Source organism: Acanthopagrus latus, chromosome 5, assembly GCF_904848185.1.
Source record: "Acanthopagrus latus isolate v.2019 chromosome 5, fAcaLat1.1, whole genome shotgun sequence".
Lineage (NCBI taxonomy): Eukaryota > Metazoa > Chordata > Actinopteri > Spariformes > Sparidae > Acanthopagrus > Acanthopagrus latus.
This window is the reverse complement of record NC_051043.1, coordinates 17,830,682-17,854,057: the sequence shown is the minus strand read 5'-3', so window position 1 is coordinate 17,854,057 and position 23,376 is coordinate 17,830,682. Positions and strand designations below refer to the sequence as shown.

The 23,376-nt window shown below is 43.0% G+C and overlaps 1 protein-coding gene across 9 annotated transcripts in view; it reads right to left on the bottom strand.

Moving 5' to 3' along the window:
* The window catches only part of nos1 (nitric oxide synthase 1 (neuronal)), a 40,985-nt gene extending 17,665 nt beyond the window's left edge, over positions 1 to 23,320 (bottom strand). For 2 of the 9 annotated variants that reach the window (XM_037097645.1, XM_037097646.1), the window contains exons 1-13: positions 21,736 to 22,361; positions 18,995 to 19,781; positions 16,394 to 16,496; positions 11,935 to 12,072; positions 7,731 to 7,876; positions 5,929 to 6,091; positions 5,580 to 5,671; positions 3,678 to 3,819; positions 3,443 to 3,582; positions 2,387 to 2,561; positions 1,856 to 1,957; positions 872 to 1,066; positions 568 to 653 (exon numbers count right to left, since the gene is read on the bottom strand). In XM_037097645.1, coding sequence (XP_036953540.1) covers positions 568 to 653; positions 872 to 1,066; positions 1,856 to 1,957; positions 2,387 to 2,561; positions 3,443 to 3,582; positions 3,678 to 3,819; positions 5,580 to 5,671; positions 5,929 to 6,091; positions 7,731 to 7,876; positions 11,935 to 12,072; positions 16,394 to 16,496; positions 18,995 to 19,781; positions 21,736 to 21,832 — 2,366 coding nt within the window. In that variant the 5' untranslated portion in view covers positions 21,833 to 22,361. The other 7 variants (XM_037097650.1, XM_037097652.1, XM_037097651.1 and 4 more) reach the window with 7 other exon arrangements.
* Between the last annotated feature and the right edge of the window lie 56 nt (positions 23,321 to 23,376).

Below are 23,376 nucleotides of genomic sequence, written 5' to 3'. Positions count from 1 at the left end.
GATGAGGGGGGGGGGGGTTAAAAACAGCAGACAATGGAATCAAATCATTCAATCAAGGACCGGTGACACAGTTTGCAACCTTTAATCCTCTGTCATAACCAGAAGATTTCCCTCACATCTGGTAAAACATGTGTTATTGAGGGTAATGTGGTTCACTTCAGCAGGCAGCAGACATTATGCCGGGGTAGCGGATGGATGACAATTGTGATTACCTAGCTTATCATATCCTCGAGGCAATTATATTAATAGCAGAACATATGCGTGCAGCAGTGCATGCGTACACCAACAAACCACTGACAAAGCTTTGATTACTCCCCGAGGGGTTGATTGGATGAATTTCACCGCTGAGTACTCCAGCTTCCTTCCCATGTGTCTAACTTTTGTCATGATTACTTGTTTGGCTCTAGATTATCATAACACACATCTTAAAGTACATTATGTTTGACATTTAGGGCTGCAATTCAACCTTGAGTATATAAATGCTGGAGGGAGAAAAGAAAGAAAACACTCACTCAATAAAACCAAGCATGGCTTTCTTCTAATATTTCTGTACGACCGCACACTCACTTGGCAAGCTTCTTGAATCCGATGGCTCTTTTCTTTGTGGGCGTCCCATTGACTCCTTTCCACACGTGGGTATTCCAGGGATCAGGCTTTCGCATATGGAAAAAAAAAATTAGAGTTCAGTCTTTGTTTAAGGTTCCAAGATGCTCAGACATCTTCTGCGATATTCAGGGTTTTCGTTATAAAAAAGAAGCAATTCACAATTTGCTGTGCACTATTTTTCTCTAATGTGCCAGATGAAGTGGTACTCTACATGACTCCCAGTTTGTAAACATGAGTGCATGACTATGATTGCGGCGGTGGTCACCTGGTACTCGAAGGAAGGGGTGAGGCGGTAGTTGAGCATTTCTTGGTGGAACACCGGTGTGATACTTCCTGACATGGGAGGCACAATCCACACCCAGTCTCCAGGACAGCCACCTCGCACCCGGTACTCGTTCTCCATGTGCTTCATGAAGGACTCTGTGGCTGAGTGATGGTCCACTATGGTCACTTTGCATGTCTAAAAATAAGGGACACACACAATGAACTCATTTATGTATTTTTCCAGTGTAAACCCATTGTCAGTCTTGAGTTTGGCCATATGGCTGACTGAGAACCCAAGGAAACGCCATGGTAGCGGCTTTTCAATCCCATAGCCATGCCCTCAAATGTACCCTGATTTATTGTCAATTTTACTCTAAATGGGACCATAACCTGCGAAGTAATCATCATGCTGTATTGAAAAAGACCTGAACTAGTGTTCAAAACCATAAACTCAGGAGGAAAGTGCTTACAGAAGTAATAAATGAAGTGAGAAGCACTGTAATTTTCTCATACGCTTACATAGAATCTGACCTCTTTTTGAAACCAGTGGAGTCAAAATGGCAAAATGCAGGTTTAAATCAGTTTGGCACTGATGTCACATATCAGGAGACCTTTCTATAGCACGTGTGTTGATGGCATCTTCTCTGATTCTTCAGTTATTACAGCAGTTGTATCACAAAAGTTGAATTTTCCTGATCAAACTGTGCTTGATGTGTGATTTCCAGCTTACTCCTGTGAAAATGTTTCAGGCCTGCTTACGTTGAATGCGACTCATGAGTGACAAACATAAATAGCAATCTGAACTAGAGACAGACACATTTAGTCAGAGCTTGGCAGAACATGTTTAAACGAGTTTAAAAATGTACAGAGGAGTAGTATATTAGGCTGCAGGAGTCATTTGAGGTGTTAAATGAATGTTTTTATGTTTTTCTCCACGAAACACGGTCACTTGTAAGTGCTGTCAGTTCGAGATGACTGTATCTACCTGGAAGCTGTAAAGAACAGCAATGTTGATCTCCACCAGTGCCTGGTCTTTCCAGAGGGAGGACGTCTTCCTGGTGTCTAAGGCCATCTTGGTAGCAACCTCCTAAATATGACAACAATTACAAAGTCAACATTTGTCACGTCCTTTTCTTATTAAATGTTCTGACAAAGTGTTATGTTCAACTATAATTTGGAGATTTACTACCTGTCCAAATACGCATAAACATACACTATGTAAATGCATGAATACATAAATAGATATATAAATGAATGAATACACATATTGCAGAATATTGAAATGAAAACTGGATAATTTATGTCAAGAGAGTTTGTAACAAGCACAAAGACTTCATGACAATCCTGTCACTGAGCTTTCTCCTCAGTGTGCCCAATTAGAAGAAGGATGGCGTTCTGATTGGGCCATTTGGTGACACAACACATGCTCCTCTCTGCACGAGGCTTCAGTCAGTCTGTGCCTCTGATTCCTTCATCGGAGCATGGCTCTGTGTGCGTTTTTGGCACAAAGCACTACCTCCAGAATGTTGTAACGTGAGCTGTCGCAGAAGTCCCTCACGCCGATCTCCGTGCCCATGTACCAGCCACTGAAGGGGCAGCAAGTGAACTCCAGGCCGCCGATCTCCATCAGCATGTTGGAGACCGCCGGGAGGCCGTACCACTTCAGGTCCAGGTCCTTGAACCACTCGTACCTAGCCGGAGCAAACCAGAGAAGGACTGTTAGCTGCAGCTCTTGTCTTTTTGAGACATGTGTCATTGAACAAAAGGATAGCGGCCAAAATCAACATTAACACAATGGAACCATTTTTGACAGCTTTTCAGTGCTGGACTGAGCAGGCAGGACCTCAATCTACCTCCCACCCACTCACTCCTAGCACCCTCTAGGGGGATTGATAACATTGCTTTCAGTGTGTTATTTGCAGTGCTGGGTTTCTAATCTCGTATAATGATGAGACGCTGTTGGTGGTCGCAAGCCTGTGCCAAGCTGCTGCCAGAGCTGAGGGCCAGTTGATGCAGGGCATCGAGGGGGAGATGCCAATTTTGGGGGGAGTCTGGCAGGGAGATCAGTGTGTCAAGGGATTCTGAAATGCTCTCTGTGGCGTGAAGCGATGTAATGATAGCTCTGTCTGCATTTGTGTCTGCATGTGTGAAAACCAGTGTAGTGGTAATAGCAATTTCTTGACCGTGATCGTGGGTTTTAGATACAGCAGCCTAACGCTTGAGATCTCAAAGGCATTGTGGCGTTTGAGCAATACCTACCAATGTCAGAGATGTTTTCATGAACCAAAAGTAAACACATTAGAAGAATGAAAACGGAGGAAGCTTGAAACCTCACTAACAAGCCCCTTGGTTACCACAAAAACCGGCATAGCAACAGATAAAGTATGGGTAGCTGCGCTTTCTGGGAATATTCAGCACAGTTGGATTGTGACAATAACCCAATCAGACTTCTTGGCAAAAAAGTACGCCATTGTTTAAGAAGTGTTGTTAAGAGATGCGTGTGGGGGTGGATGTCTTTTTGTGCAGTTCCCTCTGTTCTTCATGCACTATCAAGCGGGAAGGCACCACTCACTTTGGGTGTGTGATTGGCACCTCCAGGATGAGGTCCTCTGGGATCTCGAACAGCTCAGGGTCGTTTCCGTTGGCTTGCAGCAGGAGCGGGAGGACATCGAAACGCCCCTTTGGCGCTTTCCATCCCAGCTGCATGCAGATCTAGCGACCAAAAGCAACATGTGAGCTAACCTCAAAAGGGAATTTTTGCAGCGCCACCTCGTCGACCTCTAAAATGCACACCTCCTCTTGTGTACCTCGGTAAATTCAACGTTAGCAGGGTCTCCCACGATCCGTCCATCGGGCTGTTTGTAGCCTGCGTAACGAATGAGCTGGCTGTTCCACACTCTGTAGTCATGTTTGCCATCTGTCCTCTGAGGAAATATGGTGATTGCTGACCTGTACAAAAAAAATATGAAAAGATAAAAAAAAGTATGTCAGTAATATGTATATACATTTGAAATATTAACATAAACTATCTTATTACTAGCTTGAGAAACATGTATAACAAAACAATCCGATTCCTGAACTATGCCACAGTAATATCTTAGAGCAGTAGCATGTTGATCACAGCTCAACAAAGCCTTAAATGGTCAAGATGAACAAAAAGCAGATTAATGGTCATTGCTTACAGATGGTTGGCATTGTGCATGTAATCCATGCCCGACAGCATTTTTGATTAGGTTATGTCAAAGGGCTCGCAGCTTAACTACCTTTGTTCTGTTCTACATCCCTGTTGCGTTTTAATGCCATGACCGGCTAAAAGTGTTAATGCTGCTAAGCCCGTTGTAAGTCGCTGAAGAGGGAGAGCAGCTGGTGTGAATCTGGGCCAGTGGTGCTAGCAGTCCACATCTGCAGGAGACAGTCTCTCAGCTTGGCTCTGGAAACTGGCGTTAATGGTGAAACCAATAGTCAGTCACACCTCAGCATTCTTTGTCCTCTTGTAAACAAAATAATGTCAGAATGAAGAATAAATAATGTCTTTTATTACCTAACTGAATATTGATAGGCTAATATTTATACTGAATCATGAGTTCCAGATTGATCCAATGGGTATAACAGCAATAATCATATTCATGTACAGCAACAGTTTGATATTGATTTTATAAAGGAGTTCAACTTCAGATCTGATGGCTTATATTCAGATGAGAAACTAATGTGCACACACAAAATTATTAATAACAGCATTATTACTAAATAGAAAGGATAAACACCAGCCAATAGATTTCTTTGCAACTTGGCATCCCGACATCTGTTCTTAATAAGTACTAATAATGGCTGAAGCCATTTATTCTGAATAATAAACCCATTATAAAAGGATTCTTTGTGGTTATTATTGTCTTTTAATTAATTGACAACCCATTTAAAAGAAGTACCTAATATTTTCACAGCTTTTTGCTCATGATGTATCTTTTTCAGAAATATTTACTGCACTGCAGGCACATTATCATATTTACCATGATATCCACTGATCGAAAAAAAAACCCCAAAAAACAGTCTCACAATCTTGTTTGTTGCATCATTTTAAGACCATCTCTCAGAATCATTTCTGTTTTTGTAACATTGACAGAATATTTCCCAAACTACTGCAACGTGTTGCAATAGCGCTCATTGTGCACTTTGTTTATCTATGTGTCTGCGTTTATTTAGGTTAAAGAGAGCCAGGCTGAGGGAGCCGCAGCCAGGACGTTGCGCTGGCTCTTATCAACATGTGTATCCAGGCTGTCCTTCTGAGGGGCTGGGCTAAGCGTAGTAATGAGTCAGGAGCTATCCATCATCCAACAAGTAAATATGAGGTGTCACATGTGATTAGGACTTGGCAGAAAAAGTGAGCGAGCGCTGCACAGGTCTGACAAATGACTGCTTGTTAGCAAGGTCTGCCGCCTAACCGACCGGGCAATGATCTGTGCCGAGACACTGATGGATAGACGGGCGGCAGAGAGTGTCATGGACAGCATTAAGAGACAGAGCACACACTGACAGATGGGACAGTGGGTCAAGTCAGAGTAGTCAGACAGACAGAGAGGGTGATCAGAAACACGGAGTGACAGATGGGTAGAGGAACGGGTGTAGTTGGAGAAAGGCATGCAGAATTGAACAAAGGAAACAAGACTAAATAGTTGAGCAGTGTTCTGTGCGCGCGTGTGTGTGTTGTTTACCTCAGGTTGCCTTTGTTGGTGGCGTACTTGATGTGGTTACAGATGTAGTTGTACATTCCATGGGCTGTTGTGCAGTCTCTGGCATCAAAAACCTGGAGAGTGGAAATAAACACTCTGAGCCAGATTTATGCACAGTCATTACACAGTTGTTACGGTCAAGTAAATATACCATTTAAATAAATAAAGTATGGATATTTTTTGTTCTAAAGCCAAATAAGTGACAGAACCAAATGTCTGTAAGAGCATCTTGAAAACAAATCGCATTACTTGTTGCACTGTCAAAAACAACATGGGAAGAGTTAAAGCAGCACCAGCTCCACGCCATCATTTCAGCTAAACTGTATATCACCTGTAGTTTTGACCACTGGATCCTCCCTACACATCGGGCAGCGTTCCTCCAGGCGTGCTTGGCTCCATAAATCAGTTCCGTGTCTTTCAGCTGGTAAGTTCCTGAAGCTTCGATCTCCTTGGTCACCTCCTCCAGCCTGTCCACGTGAGCCTTTGAGCCAAACCTTTAAGGACAGGACAGGTCCAATGGCACCATACGACAGGAAAACATGTGCATACACACCTATGGCACAGCACAAGTGATGTGCTGTTCCTCCAGAGTACTTAACTTTGTGTGTATGAACTACGACTTGTGCATAAACTCTGTCTTTTTGCTTTAATAAGTGTTTCAGTGACTGCAGCTACTGTGTTGTTGGATTATACTTGTTCGTGCTGTCTGCCTTGGAAATTTATTCATATGTCAGGCTACTTAATTCATGTAGTCTCCTAATAGCTTGTTGCACCTGCCGCGGTGTCACTTTTTATTTACCACTGGCTAATTTTGTTTAATGGTCTGAGTTTGGTTATTTCTAGTGAAGCTGCAATCTTGTAGGCGAGTGAATATTTATGATGGTCTCCCAAATGTGTGTATGTGTGTGTGTGTGTGTGCTCCACCACCTGCGCCTTGTTCCATAAGCAAGATCCCTGCAAATAATAGCAGTTACTCCTGTGTTACCATATAAAGTTAGGGTTAGGTTAAAGATTTGAGTGTTAAGAAAGTATTACTGACCCGTTGATTCTCCCAACTTATCAAATACTGATGCTTTGGGATTGTGTGCTGGTTCAGCTGCCAATCCCAAAGCATCCGTTGAGGGCAAGACTCAAAAATCCACTCACCTAACAAACAGGAGGTTTAAGTTTAGGTGGTTAGTGTTGTTTGATCCAAACACAACAAGAGGGTTAATTTGTGTGAACAGAATACCGATCTGGGGAACCAAAGGACCCTTAGAACATAGATGTGCTCCAAAAATATTTAGCCCATCACTTTGTCACTGCCAGATTGTATTCTTCACATCAGTTAGTTCACTTCACCTTCCCCGCCACCAAAAGGGGTTGTTGTTTACAGCCTCCAGCCCAAGTTTACCCCAGGCTGTGCTGTTTGATGTATCTTACCCTTCAGGCTCCTTGACTGACTTGTCACTGTGATGTACAGTATGTTGACATGTTAATACACTTTATCACACTTGTAAATGAATACATGTAACAGGGTTATGTAATCAAAAACAAAAAGATGTCATTTTAGATTAGAAGGATGCATTAGATACATTCTGTAAAAAAGGGGATTACTTGCAGGATTTGTAACACTTTTATGGTAGATAACGATGCTAGTCTGTAACGTCGCATATGCACTCGCATGAAAACATTTGATGACTCTCACGCAACGTAAGTCTTGTCCTTAGTGAAAATCAAATACAAAAGTGTGCATTCTTAAAAAAATCCCAACTTCTTATTAAGATTAAGTAAATGTCATCTTATTGATATCTATCGCCTCTAGTCTTCATGTGTTTGGAGCTTAAGTAATTCAAAAGCAATGAAAAGTAATCAAGTTATATGACTTCAGTAGCTCGCCTTTTTTATTCCAGGTATTCTTCTTCCTTTTCAAAACCTGGTGCCTACATTACCCACAATGCAACGTGCCACTGAACGACAAGACTTTATCAGATTACACTGTTTCTTCTGTAGCCACAAAAGGCTTTATATTAATTTTTTAATTTTTTTTTTTTACATATGCAGAAGTACTCCCCAAGACCTGTGAACACACTTTGATGTGTACAATTGGTGGAGTTACCCTTTAACTCTGCAGCTGCTACGGGCTGTACTCACCTTTTGATGGAGGTGTAGTACTGGTCTATGAAGTCAGTGGCCAGTCGGAGAAGCTCCTCTTTGCTCCTGACCTCATCTGGTTTGTGGACTTGCTGATTCGGCATCATTACAGACCCGATGCACACGTTTTCTGTGCAGACCGGCATCTGAAAATACAAACAACGTGACAGATGTAGGCTCTTTCAGGGATGAATTCTGGTTACTTTTTCAGTGCAAAAACATGAAAATAAAAAAATAGCTGAAGAACTGTGTGATCATGATCATATGGCAGAATTCCGTGGCATTTTAAATGTACATGCATTTTAAATGTTCCTTCCAGCAAAGCACAATCCTGACAGAAGATGCGATGTTCGTACTCCATGGCGCACGAACCAGCTGTGCTAATTGGTTTACTGGACAAACAATACTCCTGGGGCATTCAGGATTCCTGTCCACTCGCAAGAGACTGTTTCTGCCTCCATCTTTGGATTGTGATTGAACGCATCTTGAGACGAGCATGGCATCCTCTTAATTTACAAAAGACAGAGCTTTCAGATTATCTTCCTGCTCTATTCATTTAAGATTTACCGGCTAAATCTCAGTTCTGCCTAATGTGAAACAGAGACAGGAAATGTTTTAATTCAAGCAGATGGAACCATTCAAAAGAAAAGGAAACAGTTTCTCAAACATTTTAACTTCAATGGCTATGTGAAAACATAATCACAGCACAAATTTTGACCTATGGAAGAAGGTGCTCACTTATCAGTGCTGAGTAAAACATATTTATCTCATATGTTCTTGCTAGAAAACCCAATTAAACATCAAGTTAAGGGCTGCTCTCAACCCCTGACTGAGACATTTCTCGATGGGAAAAACTCCATTTCAACTTTTTCCAAGGATAAAAGGCAAAAAGTTGTCAATGTGAAATAAACTAGGTGGCACCTGTGTTTCATTATTCAAAGCCAGCAGAGGATTGGTAGATCACAGCACTGCAGCACTGAAAAATGTCCAGATTTACCAATGCATTACTTAATATGCTTACTATTTATCATTATGCTACGCTTGGTTCAATAAAAGGTCAATTTTCATCCTAAGTAAGGTCAGTTTTTATTGTGAGTTCCGGACTCTGAATGCATACAAGAGATCATAACGTTTTTACAGTTTCTTTCATCATATCGCTCACACATGGCTGGCACGCACGTTAATGAATGAGTAAGTCAGTGAGTCATGGGTTGGTATCCTTCCATTAGGCAGAGACAGGAAGACAGAGAGAGCGGGGAGGAAAGACAGAAAATAAGAAAACAGACAGATGCAGAGACAAAATTGCTCATAGCTGAGAGCAACCCTGTGTGGTCAGTTTTAATATGATTAGAGCTGAAGTCAGCTGTCACTTTGGTTTGCCTAAATGCCTTCACCAGTTCAGGGAGCGATCGAATGAGTGAGCAAGAGGAGCGCATGACAGGAACGATAGCGCAGGCGTGCAGTCAAAGAGGAAATTTGACAATGACCCTGCTGCTAAAATTGGCCTGTTACGCTGAACCACACACTTGCACTGTCCAAACACTCAGAAGCGTCCAGTCCGTCCAAAATAAACTCCCCTCCCCCACATCACCTCCAACTAGTCCAACCCATCGCTCGGCAAATCCAGAAAAAAAAGAAAATCTTTTGAACAAGACAACATACACGCCATCCCGGCCAGTCAAAACAAAAGACAATGGAAAGGAAATTGAGTTGACAATCTGAAGTGCTCAAGAAAACATGGACAAAAATAAAGGGACTTTTAAATATATAAGAGGGAGCTAAGAAAACATAACAGACAACAGCAAGGCTGAGGCGGAAAAACATGAACAGTGAGAGGTGACAGAGTAAAAAGGGGAAATGGATGAGTAGAGCTGGGAGTGTTAAAAATAAAACAAAGGAATCACTTGTGCTCCAGCACGTCCGCTCATCGTACCGCTCTGGGCATTCATGCCAGCCAGCTGTCCTTTTCGAAAAAGACGGATCATCCTTGAATACAGCAGAGTATGTGATATATATATATATATATATATATATATATATATATATATAGATATATATATATATATATATATATATATATCTCACACTACAGGCTATTCATTAGGATGTGCAGCCTGTTCAATAAGTCACCAAAGTAATTAGGCTGTTGTTTGTTGTTTACAAATGGCTGCAGTGTTTTGGGGGGTGAATGCTTAAACAGTGGGGTTCACCTTGTGCCTGCTAGACTGGCTTACTAACTAGAGGAGGAAACTTTGGCTGCATGATAAAATAGGGAAAACAATTTATGGACAGAGCGGTTGATAGATGAATGGGAACGAGAAATCAATTTTTTTCACCAAAGTCCTTGCATTTTGGAGCTTTACCCTCAAACAAAGTTTTTGCAAATGACCTTACTTGCTTGTCGAAGTCACGAAGTGATGACAAATACAGGTACGTGTTCACCTCTTAAGTTTACGCTTTTAAAATGTAACAGCACTTTCACTTGAGTACAATTTTTTTGGCTACTCTTCCCACCTCTGCCGATATCAATCACGTTTTTGTTTTTTTTCTTTCTGAAGGATTTATTGTTTCATAAGCTTCACCTAGATTTACACACCCCCTCTGTGTTCTGCTTTCTGGCTAAATAGAAGCTAAATCATCAACATTTCAGGCAAGAGCTCTCTAATGTATGAATACTTAGTGAGAAGCATCTAAAGGCACACCACGCTGTGCTATTATTCTTCAATCTACTTGACTTGCAAATTATGTTTTAGTAAATCTGCAGGCTAAATGTTTTTTTTCCAGTACACCAGTTCACCGTGTTTGCTGTTCAGCAGTGTATTTAACCCACTGGTGAAACTCTGAGGTCATTTTGGAGGCTGTCGTTTTTGAACTTGTTTGATTGAATTACATTTTATCACCATAATGATTATCACATATAATAATTCAAATGAGGCCGAGAGCTGTGACATTGCTAACACCTTACAGTAAAGTATACAAACATGTGATTAGTTACCAGGGAGGGACTAAGGAATGAATGTTGAACGACTTGATAATTAACCATTAATAAGTACTTCTGGAGTACCGTTATTGGAGCTTCATAATAGCTAATGAGGAGTTACTGGAGGGCGGCTGTAGCTCAGCGGGTAGAGCAGGTCGCCTACTGATCGGAAGGTCACTGGTTCAAATCCCAGCTCCGGGCAGTGCTGAGCTGCATGTCGAAGTGTTCTTGAGCGAGATACTGAACCCCACGTTGCTCACTAGTGAGGGCCCTGCGATGAGCTGGCGACTTATCCAGCCCTGAGACAAGGCTGGGATTGGCTCCAGCAGCAACACCCCGCAACCCCATGGAAAGGGATGAGCGGTTCGGACAATGACATGACATGACATGATGAGTTACTGGAGAACAGACTGCAACATACTCATTCATTAATAATAACTTAATCAATACACTTTTTTTGGACATCTCCAAGTAAAGTGATATATAATACTGAGTATTGTATACCAGGTACACTTTACTTGAAGGTGTACAAAAAAGTAACTAATGGTTAAATAATTGGTAATTAATGTGTCTACTTGGAAACTAATCATTGCCTAATGATTAATTAATAAACTAAATATAGTATCTCTGACTCTGATATCTAGTAACTCATCATTATCTACTTTATGCGATGAGCTGGCGACTTATCCAGGGAGTACCCTGCCCTCGCCCAGAGACACCTGGGATTGGCTCCAGCAAAACCCCCTGTGACCCCATAAAAGGGATAAAGCGGTTACAAATGGATGGATAACAAACTGATAAATCTTAGATTTGTGGAATGTTGGCCAACAACAAACAAATAATGGAAAGATTTCACTGTTAGAATGTCAGAAAGTTAATTAAGTTGATTAAGGCAATTGTGATGTTTCACTGTTGTTTGACTTAAAGAAATCATTAGCAGCAGCCCTACAGTCAATACTCGAACAACTAAGTGTTGTATTATATTTCATTGAATAACAACTGATTTATGCAGGTTTTTCTTTTTTTCGGTAACTTTAAACCAATCTAATATATTGAAGGGTGACAGGGTATGAGGATACAATAGCACCTCACAGCCTTTATTCAAATTCACAACTGGCATTGAACCCCCAGCTCTAGTAGGATGACTCATGGCTTCAAAACATCAATTGTGTTGTAAGGCCGCTTTATCCAGCCATTAGTGTAACTAATTTCCATATGCCTTACCTTGCTGGAGCTGTGGTGGAGCGTGTCGCTGTAGACTGTGCCAGTCTCCCAGTTTTTGATCTTTAGGAAGCGAGGGCATTTGGAGGGGCTGCCGTTCTGCAGTGACTTGGTGGGCGAGTGCCTGTCCTGGGCCGGAGGCTGGAAAGAGCACACATGAGTCATTACTTTATGCCTTTGTACTGTGTTAGGCTAAAAGGTTGTCGCCTCTAAGACACCATTGGTGCAAGTTGGACATTGACTGGCAACATTTCAGACTGGAATAAGATGAGTAATATCTGCAAGCGTTGCAAATGGAACTTTTACAACCGCTGTATGGCAAAGAGCTTTCTCTGTTGACTTCCTGCTCTTTACTCTCAAGGAAAATCAGTTTGTCATTGTGCTTAAGTCTCTCTCACTCAAACCTACGCACTTATCCACTTAAATTCTCTCCTTCTTTCATTTCTGTTTTATTTCTCACTCCAGGATGAGGGCAATCAGCAGTTAACAGCAGGTTGATGGCAAGATAACTCCTGTCTCACTGGGTTTTCCAGTACTGCAGCTATTGACTGATGAATGCCTGCAATTTAACCCCAAAGCCAACGGTAAGCGTTCCGAGAGAAAGGCACCGAGTGATTGCCTAAGATCAGGGTAATCAATCCCACACCTTGGAAGCTCTCTTGTCATCTCCCCGAGCATTGTCAATCGCACAGTGGAGCGGCTTCTGAACAACAGTGACACAATCATCATGCTCGCTGGGAAGATGAATACCAACAGAGTCATGCCAGTCTGAGTCTCATTGTCACTTTGTGTCTTCTCAAACAGCAGAGAGGCATGAGGGGTATTGAATTGAATTTGATTTTGCGCACACGGAGAGTAAAGAGCTCAGTTTCTGTGCGCTCATGCTCCAACAGCAGTAACCCCCGCTGTGCAGCTCTGATACGACTCATTGTTATCACCAAGGTTGCGGACAGGAAGCGAGATCACTGTACCATAAAGAGACTCTCAGTCGAGCGGGCAGAGAAAATCAGATGCAGGGTTTCAAGGCTTGTTGACTGTCAACAAGCTTTAAAACTCTGTCAACAGTGAACATAAAAGAAAATCTGAGCGGTCGTGTATTTGAATATGAACATTGGGCTTGTCACTCACTGTCCAGAAGCTAGAGCTTTGGCATTTAAATTCAAGAAAAATACTTTTCTGTGAATGCCACGTGCAGGTTTCAGAGAAGCCCGCTCATATGAACAACTTTTAAATGTCAGGTAATTTTTTTCTTTATTTATACATGTGTATTGACGTCAATTATAAATGTCACTGTGGGAGGAAGCGAGGTCAGTTATTAAATGGTCACCAATGAAATATTTGGGCAGGACAGACAAGATCAAGAGCGAGAAAAGGGAGAATTATACTCCTTCAAATATGATTGTTCTCAAATTGAATTATTGCTAAAACCCCTCCCCCAGTTATTGTCCAATCAATCCAGGCATGGCAGGCCTGACCAAGGGCTGTGTACAAAATCACTCCCTGGTTTACGTATTCACTACTCCTCATGTAATAGACACAATATGTAACTTCTGTCGCGAGGGAAGTCTCTATCAATACAAAAAAAAAGGTGTTTACGAACAAAGAGCCAAGAGCCGCTGGTCAGCTGCCAGCTAGAGACCGTTAACTGACAAGAGGAAACCTCAAAGATTACCTTATTCTTTCAGATAAAAAATTTGATTTATCTTCACTCCTGTTTATTAACCTGACTACAGCAACGGTCCACGGAGCTGACCATCATTTTCAGGTGTTAATGTACTTTAATGCTGAGTATCATGAATGCTGACTTCATGAAAAACATCACAGTATCTGGTAAGTAGACTACTGAATTCATCAAGAGTCATCTTGAATTTAACCACACAGGTACACACACCATTGTTGTGTGTCATTGCTTGCTCTAGTTTACAGTAAGGTCTCTTCAGTGGAAACTCAAAACAGATGTATGGTTTAGACAAAGTTACTACCAGTACTATAGCAGGATATGAGCAGGATATTAAGGGCACTATAATGAAAATACAGAATGAAAGGTGGAAATGAGGCATCAATGGTTTGCTTAGAAATGAGCCTTAAATTGAGATTTTGAACACCTACTTATCAGCATCGTTTTGCATGATTGCCAAGCTGTAGGCACTCCTTGGTAATTGTCACATGTGTCATTAAGTGTAAAGAGTACTTTTTCCACTCCATTTTGACTGTAGATTAGATTAACACACGCTCAGTGTTACGCACTATATACCGTAGTCACTAGGGAGTCATTTTGATCACAGTCAAGTTTTGGAACTCTCCACACTCTAAAGGGGCAAGGCTGCTGTAAGTGCCTAGCATTTAAAGACTTTTAATGCCAGTATTATTTAAAAGTCAGTCAAAGTCAGTCCTGCATGCTGACATTAAGAGTTCAGGCTGATGTTAGAGCCTTTTGCTCTTTGCTAGAAGAAAGTTAGCTGGAAACTGCTTATCCAACCAACTCATAGAATTGCTACCATCAGCTTAATTAGCGCGTTGGCTTATAAAATCTGCCAGCAACAGATGGTATTTCACTTAGCAACTCGTGGTCAGTGGCTAGAAAATCCTTGCTGACTTTTGTCTATCTCTGACTGAAATCAAGAAACCATGGTTTGAAGAATTTGTAAGAATTTTAAGTGTAAATCTGCCACAGTTGGTATTGTTGACTACATATATGATGTGCAACAGAAAGCTTGGTAGCAGTTATGTGGCTTAGTAAACAGTCAATTAAAAGAGTCAAAAAGCTAACGCTTAAAGGCTAGAGTCTTTTTCCAGCCTTAATGACACAGTTCTTCCCCATGCATTCCATTTTATTCAGCACATTGCCTGAGTATATACACTTACGTATCGTGTAGATCCCATCACGCCTCAAAATCAGCAGGCCTCAATGTCAAGAATAAGGTGTGGATGCAACAGAAGGGAGCATCAATGGAGCCTAATTAAAACTAATCTGATGAAGATAATTTCATAATGGGGCCTAATGACCAAAGTCTTTCTGGTAAATGCAGTTACGCAGTGAAAGTTCCCCATTCACTCATCAGTTAAAACATCTGATGGGAAATGAAGATGACAAGCGCGAGACAGGGGGTGGATGGGAAAAGAGAAAAAAGAAGAAACTGAGGCTGACACTGCGAGAAATGAAAAAAGGCACACGATACTCGTTAAATATTTATACGGTTTAGCCAAGTACATTTATGGTACGACAATTGGTGTCTTATTCAGTGATGATTCAGCCGTTAAAAAAAGGAGGCACGGAGGCATAATCTCTGCTTTCAGTGGATCATCAGAGGTGGTGTCTCAAGACGTCACTAGCTGGTGGAATTTCTGCCACCTTTCGCTTGCAGCAGGCTTATTAAACATTAAACTATGCAGAAGCAGAAGCTCAAGCTGGAGGCGCATGGGCAATCCTTCACCAAAATGAGAGAAAGTAATTTGCAGGGCATCGACGTGTCGCCCGAAATCCTCGTATTTAATCACACGAAAGTTTGACTCAAATTTTCCCAGACCATTTCACTCATGCTTTACTGACTTGAGTCTACCTAATAAAACACACGGCAATGAGTTGTCAAAGTTAGCGCCAGTGTCTAGATAAACCACCTGCAGTGGCACTGCTTGCTGCTTGCGACCCACCCTCTCCCAGTCGCATAGGTTTCCTCCGTCTGAGCACGCACAACCAGGAAAGACATATGGCCACTTATCACTCCATACATATATATCCTCTCTAACTGCCGTCAAAGCATGCATCATCCGCACAACCTACCCCCCCACCCTGCCTCTCCTCTTTCCAATACCCTCACATGAATTTTTCTCACAGCCATGCACATTAGCATTCTCGTCTCTGCAGGTCTGAGGGGCTGGATCATTTCAACAGGGGCCACATTTTATGGAGAGAGATGGATCAGCAGCTGCACGCATTCATTATGCCTCCTAGAATCATTTCGCCCCATCCGGTCCCATTGATGGGGCTCGAGCGACGTCACAAGTGGGTGTATAACATGGTGTAACCATGTGCAGATTACGACACTATCCCTATCACAGACACTCAGACCTGTGACCAGACCCTTCTGTGTGGAAGGCATAAGCTGGATTTAATGCCGCACCAGCTTTCCCCCCGGAAAGATCTAATGCGGAGGTGATGGGATCTTAAGCAAAGGCTTTACTACTATGTGCAAAGACGCAATACAGATGTGCGTGCTCCGTTTCTGAAAGCATGGAAAGTGCCAATATTGTGGATTATTGTACAAGGCTAAAGAGCTAGACGGGCAACGGGAGCCATGCATGCACACGCATTATACAGCTGCAGGGTTTCACTTTGCTCATGTTACGAACGCATGCTCATGCAGATTAAAGGTCAAAAGACCTCCAGGTTTTTGGTTGAAGTAGAGCAGAGTTAGTTTCAAGTTAAAGACAAGCAAAAAGTTGTGCGTCTCTTTCACTTTACCTTGTCAGTGTCAGCATTGTTGAGCACCACCGGTGTGTTTTCCAGCATTCTGTTGTTATCTGACGCCAGCTGGGGAGCCGTGCCATTTCCCACGCCATGGTCCCTAGAAATCATACACACATTTCTATCAGGTGTGCGCGCCACACAATCAGCAGGATCAAGTCGTAGACACTCCAGGCACATGCCCGGGGCTGTAATAATGTTTAACACACTTATTTAAAATACATATTCAAAATTAAAATATTTTAAAAAATCTTCTGGTCTGAAACTTTATCCTGAAGTTTATGTTATATTAATGTTATTATTTTTAGACATAACACAACATTTGCTGTACTCTTCGTTTATGACTTACCAATTTCATATGAAAACCAAAATGTGTAACTGATACGTTAATCACAATAACAATCCTGTGGCATTGAGGTAGTTTTTTGTTTTTTTTTTTTTTTAATTTTTTTTACTAAATATCAAGATGTTCGTGTGTGGATCCCCTAAAGAAAGTCTACCCAGAGTATTCGGACAATTTATTGCAGCCCTGCAAGCGCAAACCTCTCTTCCATCTTGCACAAGTACATAAACAACACAGGTTTGCGCAGAAATCCCTGCACAGATTCTAAAGGCTCTGCACACCCACATAGGTGTTTTCTCTGCTCAGGGTTTAGACGGAGCTTGGCTGCCGTCTCTCAGGCTCCCCTGTGGTCCTTACGTGCACCTGTTGCAGAGCTGCAATGGGACAACTTGTTCCTGTGTGTCCTCTGCAATTTGTCGCCACAGCTTTGCTCTAACTTTATTCTGACAGCATGTGGGTGTAAACCACAGAAACTCAAAACACCTGTTACGAGTGTGAAGGAGGAGAAAGACACTTGAAAGTCAATTCTGAGCACACATACATGCTCCTGGACTGACTGATCCAGGTTTGCCCCGTTATTAAAGCAAATATATGGCACAGGCAGATGACGAATAAAGACTGACTGATTGGATTTTTGTCTTTCATTTCAAGACCAACAGCTGCCATACACTGCCCAGGGCTAGAAAAAAAACACGATATTAACAGTGAGGGATCTCACTCTGAGCTGTATCCCTACGATCCTAAGAGACCAAAAGAGCAGGGGGGGAGGGGACATCCTCATGGCAAACCACATGAGCCATGAATAAATACGGAAAACTCATAAGCGTGTGATTTCAAGTTTGCATTCCTCCAATATAAAACGCCCACGCGCATGTCGCCCCTCACTGTTTTTCACACTCAACACCCCCCCTCCCGTCTTCCTCATGTGCACGCGTCCATGCTAATTGTAAATCCTCACTGAAATCCTCCTTCGCACTCCCTGTCACACTGTATCTCTTTATTGCCATTTCGCTCCTTCTAGAGCTAAATGAATGAAAACTAGCTGGTGCATGATTTTAAGATGGTCCCTTTAAGAAAAGCCATTTTCAGCAAGATTTCACCGTTCATGCATTGAATTTTTTTCTTCCCCCTTCTAAACACATCTCTCCGGAGTGCAGTGAATGACTCAAAGTGTATTTATTAAAGTGAGGAGGATGTGCATGGATTGGTCAAGAATGAGATATTGATTCATGGAGACTGCAGCCTCAATTTGATTTCAATTGGTTGTGGGAGTATAATAGCAGATAACTGAGACGCCAATATCAACAGAACACATGGATGGCAGACTATTTAGACGAAAAGTCGTGGATGGAATATTGGCTGGAACTGTGAAGTGCCATGAAAAGCCGGTCCAGAACGAGCAAGCAAAACAAGCAATCTAAGCCCTACATTCAAGTCGTATTATTAAAAAGGAAACATGTTAATTATACCGATGGGTCAAAAATTCAGCTTGCACTACTGCACCCTACCTCCATGGAGTTCGGAAGAAGTTTCATTCTTTCGCAAGCTAATGAGAACCTTTCTAGTGACAGTTTGTGACAGACGTTGTATTGCAATATGGTAATTGGGGCCGACTATGTCTCATTATTATGGCAACTGACATCAAATCTGATGACGGAATGGTCTATCCTAAAGTATTTAAAGGTGAACTGCTGCAAAACCTCCACAAATCAATTACACTGTAGTTACATAGTGCAGAAACAAGTGACGGGGGCGGCGTGGGTGAGAAAGAGACACCATTCACCCCGTTACAAGACACTGTGCCGTCAACATGATTTTGTAGCTGTTATTTTTAGGTTAAGTATAGTTACAAAGTTAACAAGAACATGCAGACAGCATTTTGTCTCAGTAATGTTGTGAGCAATGTCATTTTAATTGGGGTGTGCTGGAGAAGAGTGTGCAGACAGTAATTACTTGGCTCTGTACACTGACTCATAATAGATGAATGAGAGCAGTGGTGGCTAATGCAACGCAGCTGGTTCAGGTAGTTTGGGGACTGTAGGGTGACAGAGTGAGCGGGGAGACTTTGTTTCAACCAGCGGACCAGGTGTAGGCTCTTGTGCCAGCTAATAGCCACCGTGTTGAGGAGTTCTTGACCTAAATCCTGATTCTAATTTTACTGGGCTCTAACTCACCAGCCATGCGCTGTGGAGACGAACAAGCACAAAGACACTTCCACTGAGGGATCAATGAGGTAGTATCACGGGGCAAATTACCAGGCCACTTGAATCTCGGCGTCCCTTCTCCCCACATTCCTCTGGCCTTCTCCATTGATCTCCTTTTTGCTGTTTTTGATGAGGCGCAGCACTGGTTCGATCTCCTTCAGCAGCTCGTTGTTCTCCTCCAGTCCGTTGCACAGGAGAGCCCCGCGGCCCCCGTCCCTTATCAGCAGGGGGTCCTGGGCCTGCACGCCTCCCCTCTGCAGGAGGGACTGGGTGATGGACGGAGAGGACAGGTTCTCGATGGCCCTGAGTTGAGGCTCTTTGTTGACCTGCTGCTGGGGCTGCCCAGGGCCAAATGGGCTGAGAGGGGAGCAGTGCTCGTAGGACTTTGAGGGTGGGAAGGCGGGGCGCGTGACCCTCACTGTGCGTTGGCGGCCATCGCCAGACAGGGTGGTCTCCAGGTGGGTGGTGAAGCCCTCGGGCCCACGGAGGATCAGCACGGCGTGGCTCTCAGGCGACACATTCTTCAGCGTCTCCAAGGCCCGTTCGTACGACAGGTCCACCAGAGGCTTGTTGTTGACAGCCAAGACGATGTCGCCGACCTGCACCAGGCCGCACTCCTCTGCGGCGCCCCCACGGATGAGGTCCGACACGATGACGGGGGGCTTGGACACCCTCTGCTTCACCAGGAAGCCCAGACCACCGACCTTCCTCTTGAAAAGGCGCACTGAGATGATGTTGGGCTGCAGCTGGCACACTGTGGGCTCTGACTCCTGCATGGTGCCTGTTGTGTGGTCGTGCGTGTGCTTGCTTGTGAGAATATGTGTCCCCAGGGATGTGTCTGAAAAGCAACAGAAGAAGAGGGAGGAGGGGAAAACAGCAGTTCTATTAGCTTTGGAGGAAATTACCTTGACTGCACAACGTGTTTACAGTGTGTTGATTCAACATAAGTCAAAGAGGGTATATGAGTCATTAAGTGTTTTCAGAAATGTAATATTGCACAGATAATTAAATTATGCATAATGTTGTCACGGACATGAAAAATCCATTATCCAGCTAATCAGACTTGCTCGTACCTCTGTGATCCTCAATATGAGCATCATGACTGACTAAACACTGTATCAAACTTTAACGCCTCGAGGGCAAATACTACCTTGGCTACAGTACATGAGACAAGAAGACCAACATGGAAAACGTTTCCTGGTTTCTCCAGGATAATTTAGTGGTTTCACTAATCAAGCTATTTTAATCCTTTTGTTGAGTTACAGTATATTTCAAAGAGTAATATTGTACTTTAGACTGTACTGTGGTAAGTTACAGCAGATAATCATTTTAAAGGGGTGCCATGAAGTTTTGGAGAAGAAGTTCAAACTCTGAGTTATTTTTTTTCAAATTATATATTTTTTGGCCTTTATTGACAGAACAGCTGAAGAGATGACGGGAAAGAGGATGAGACGCCCACTCTACCGACTGAGGTAAGTTTTCATGAGGTAGGGTACAAAAACAGAAACATTTATTTTTCTCTATAACTGATAAACAAGAAGGTCTAAGAGGAAAATAAGGTCCCCAGAACAGTGCTGGAAGCTGAAAAGACCAAATATATAGAAAGTAAAACAATATGAAACAGTATGTGTTGTTCGTTAAGGTCAGTTGTATTCAGTCATAAAAACAAACAGTTTATTTATCAAGTTTGTTTAGGCAAAGAAAATAAAAATAAAAAAAAACAGTCATTCCTCTGACTAAAATGTCTTTCCCTAAAACGACATAATGCCCCTTTAAACAGAGAAAAAAGAAACACACTGAGCCATTAGCACAGCCTAACATCACAGGGGTATGTAAGATTGCTACTTTTACTCCTGGGCATCTGTTCCACCTCTGGTTTTCTCCAGGAGAACGGGAATCTTTCCACAATCGTCCGCTACTTTAGGTCGCAAGGCCTCTTAAATCACTTAACTTAATTTGTGGTGTGTAGAAAGAAAGGACTGCTTGGCATTTTGAGCACAGCTGCTACCTCAGAGTCTGAACATTGGCATTTGAGGGGCCCCAAGTGTAAATTATGTGTGTAAACACAGGAATGTCTGCAAAGAATGACCATGAACCGTTATTACAGTCAACAGTTAGCTTTTTGGAGCGCCATATGCAAATCGTGAGTCTTTTGCGCAGCTCTCGAGCAGCTTGGACCCGTTTTACGAGTTTTGCGAGAGTGAGGCACGCAAAACCCAGCCACTGCGTGGTTTCTGCGCTCGGACTGAACTTCACGAGTGGAAACACGCACACGTTCACCGGACGCTTTTCACCTCCGTTTAATGCAAAAAACAAAACATGCACGCGTGTGCGCACGCACAACACATACAGAGAGAGAGAGAGAGAGAGAGAGAGAGAGAGAGAGAGAGAGAGAGAGAGAGAGAGAGAGAGAGGTGAAGCTGTTCTGTGCGTCTGGCGTTCAGCTGGAATATCAGCACCAAGGTCAGCGCTCTGCATGCCGCCCGCTCTCACATTGCACTTCTTATATCTCCGCCCCTCTATAACAGCTCAGTAAGTTGTTTAGATGTATGTATGAGATAGATAGATAGATAGATAGATAGATAGATAGATAGATAGATAGATAGATAGATAGATAGATAGATAGATAGATAGATTTGTTTTTTTCTGAAAAGCAAGACATAAAGAGGGAATGCCCTTGGATGAATGGTGATGTAAAAAAAAACAAAAAAAAAAAAAACACACACACACACAAAAAAACAACAACTTCTCTTGACTTATTGTTAGCACCGGCCAACAAGTATCAAACTCACACTCACACTTCAGCCGATTCGATCCTACATCCACTCTGACGCGCTGCGTAATGGGGAAATGGCACATCGAAGGAGTCAGGCATCGTCGCGCTGTCATGAATATAGACCGAACTCTCCCGGGGGGCACAGGAATAACTTATATAGGCGGCCCTTTAATCCCCAGTCACTTTAGCTGCACCCCGACTAAAATGAGAAAACGTCCAACGACAGAAGTGAACGCTGACGGAAGTGTCGCTCTGAATGCGAAACAACCGAATCACGCCGGACAGTGCTGCAGTCTGGCTCCGGTATAGGACGATTCTCTCACATGGCGATTAGTCACTTCGCACCTTGAATCAGGAGTGAATCCGTGCTTTCGTTGAGATGGAGATTCGGGGTTTTGTTTCTCCGCTCCCTCCCCGCCCTCGGGACTGCCTCTACGTGCAAAAACGAGTTTTTTCAGTTTTCTCCTGTTTGTGCTCGAAACTTGGAATTTGAAATGAGCCTTGGGGGCAAATATCTCCCGCACCTTTGTGATTTTAAGCACTGGTGACCTGGACACAACAGTGACATTCTTATTCTGCCATACAACCACTGATGGCTTATCAACGACTTATTCTTCCAACCGGCTGGACCGCACGGCCGCCTTCAGTATGGGTCTGACCTGTGTTAGAATGTTAACGCGGCCATGGAGGTCTCGGCTGCCGTCCTCACCTCACTCACCTCAGGCCAGGGAACGGCTTTAAAAACAAACTTGGAGTACAGGAATCACATCCACCACCACAATGGCAAACACACACGCCACACAGATCAGCCAGATGGTGACACATTTCGGCAATAGCTGCCTTTCTGTTTGTCCAGAGAAGACCAAACACAGTAAGTACGCAGCTGCAGAATTGCGTGTTACTAAGAGACAAATCAGTGACCACTTAAAAACAAAGCTGCCACAAAATGCAAAACCTCATATGAATGCATTTTTTGAATAAAAAAAAAAAAAAAGAAAACAAAGAAAAGAAGGAAGAACATAAACCTTTTTTTTTATGATTGAATGCCAAGACAAGTGACTATGATGTCTGCAATTTGGCTTCATTTCCACTGCTCTCTTTAACGCGGACGGCAGAAATGCACAACATGTTCCCACCGAGCTTGAATTGAATTGCTATTTCCCAACGCAACAAGTTTTGGCGACACTTTTTTTTGGTTAAAAAAAGAAAAAGAAAGACAGACAGAAGGGGGGAAAAAACGGAGACAGAGAGAATTTTCAAATGATACACATCCTGCCGTTGGCCACAGGTTTGCACAATTAGTTCAGGAGCGCTCCGTCAGCTCCGTCATCCAGCGGGGAAATGCGCAGCCTAAACAAAAGAGGAAATGAAGACAAGCAACGGCGCGTCGGAAACAACGGAGAACAACTCACCCCCGTTTCAGATTGAGCTGCGGCGAACTTGGGATAAAACTCCTGCGTCCCCGCGTCTCTTCCTCAGCGGCGGCTGCACAGCTCTCTCATCCACAACATACAACACACACATAGACTTAAAAAAAAAGCGTCTCCAAGTCGCAGCGCCGCGCTCTGCCTCTCTAGAGACGAGGCACGCTTGTGCCGTTCCGCGCACCGGGGCGCTTTATAAATACTGAGCAGCGGGAGACACGGTGACGAGTTTC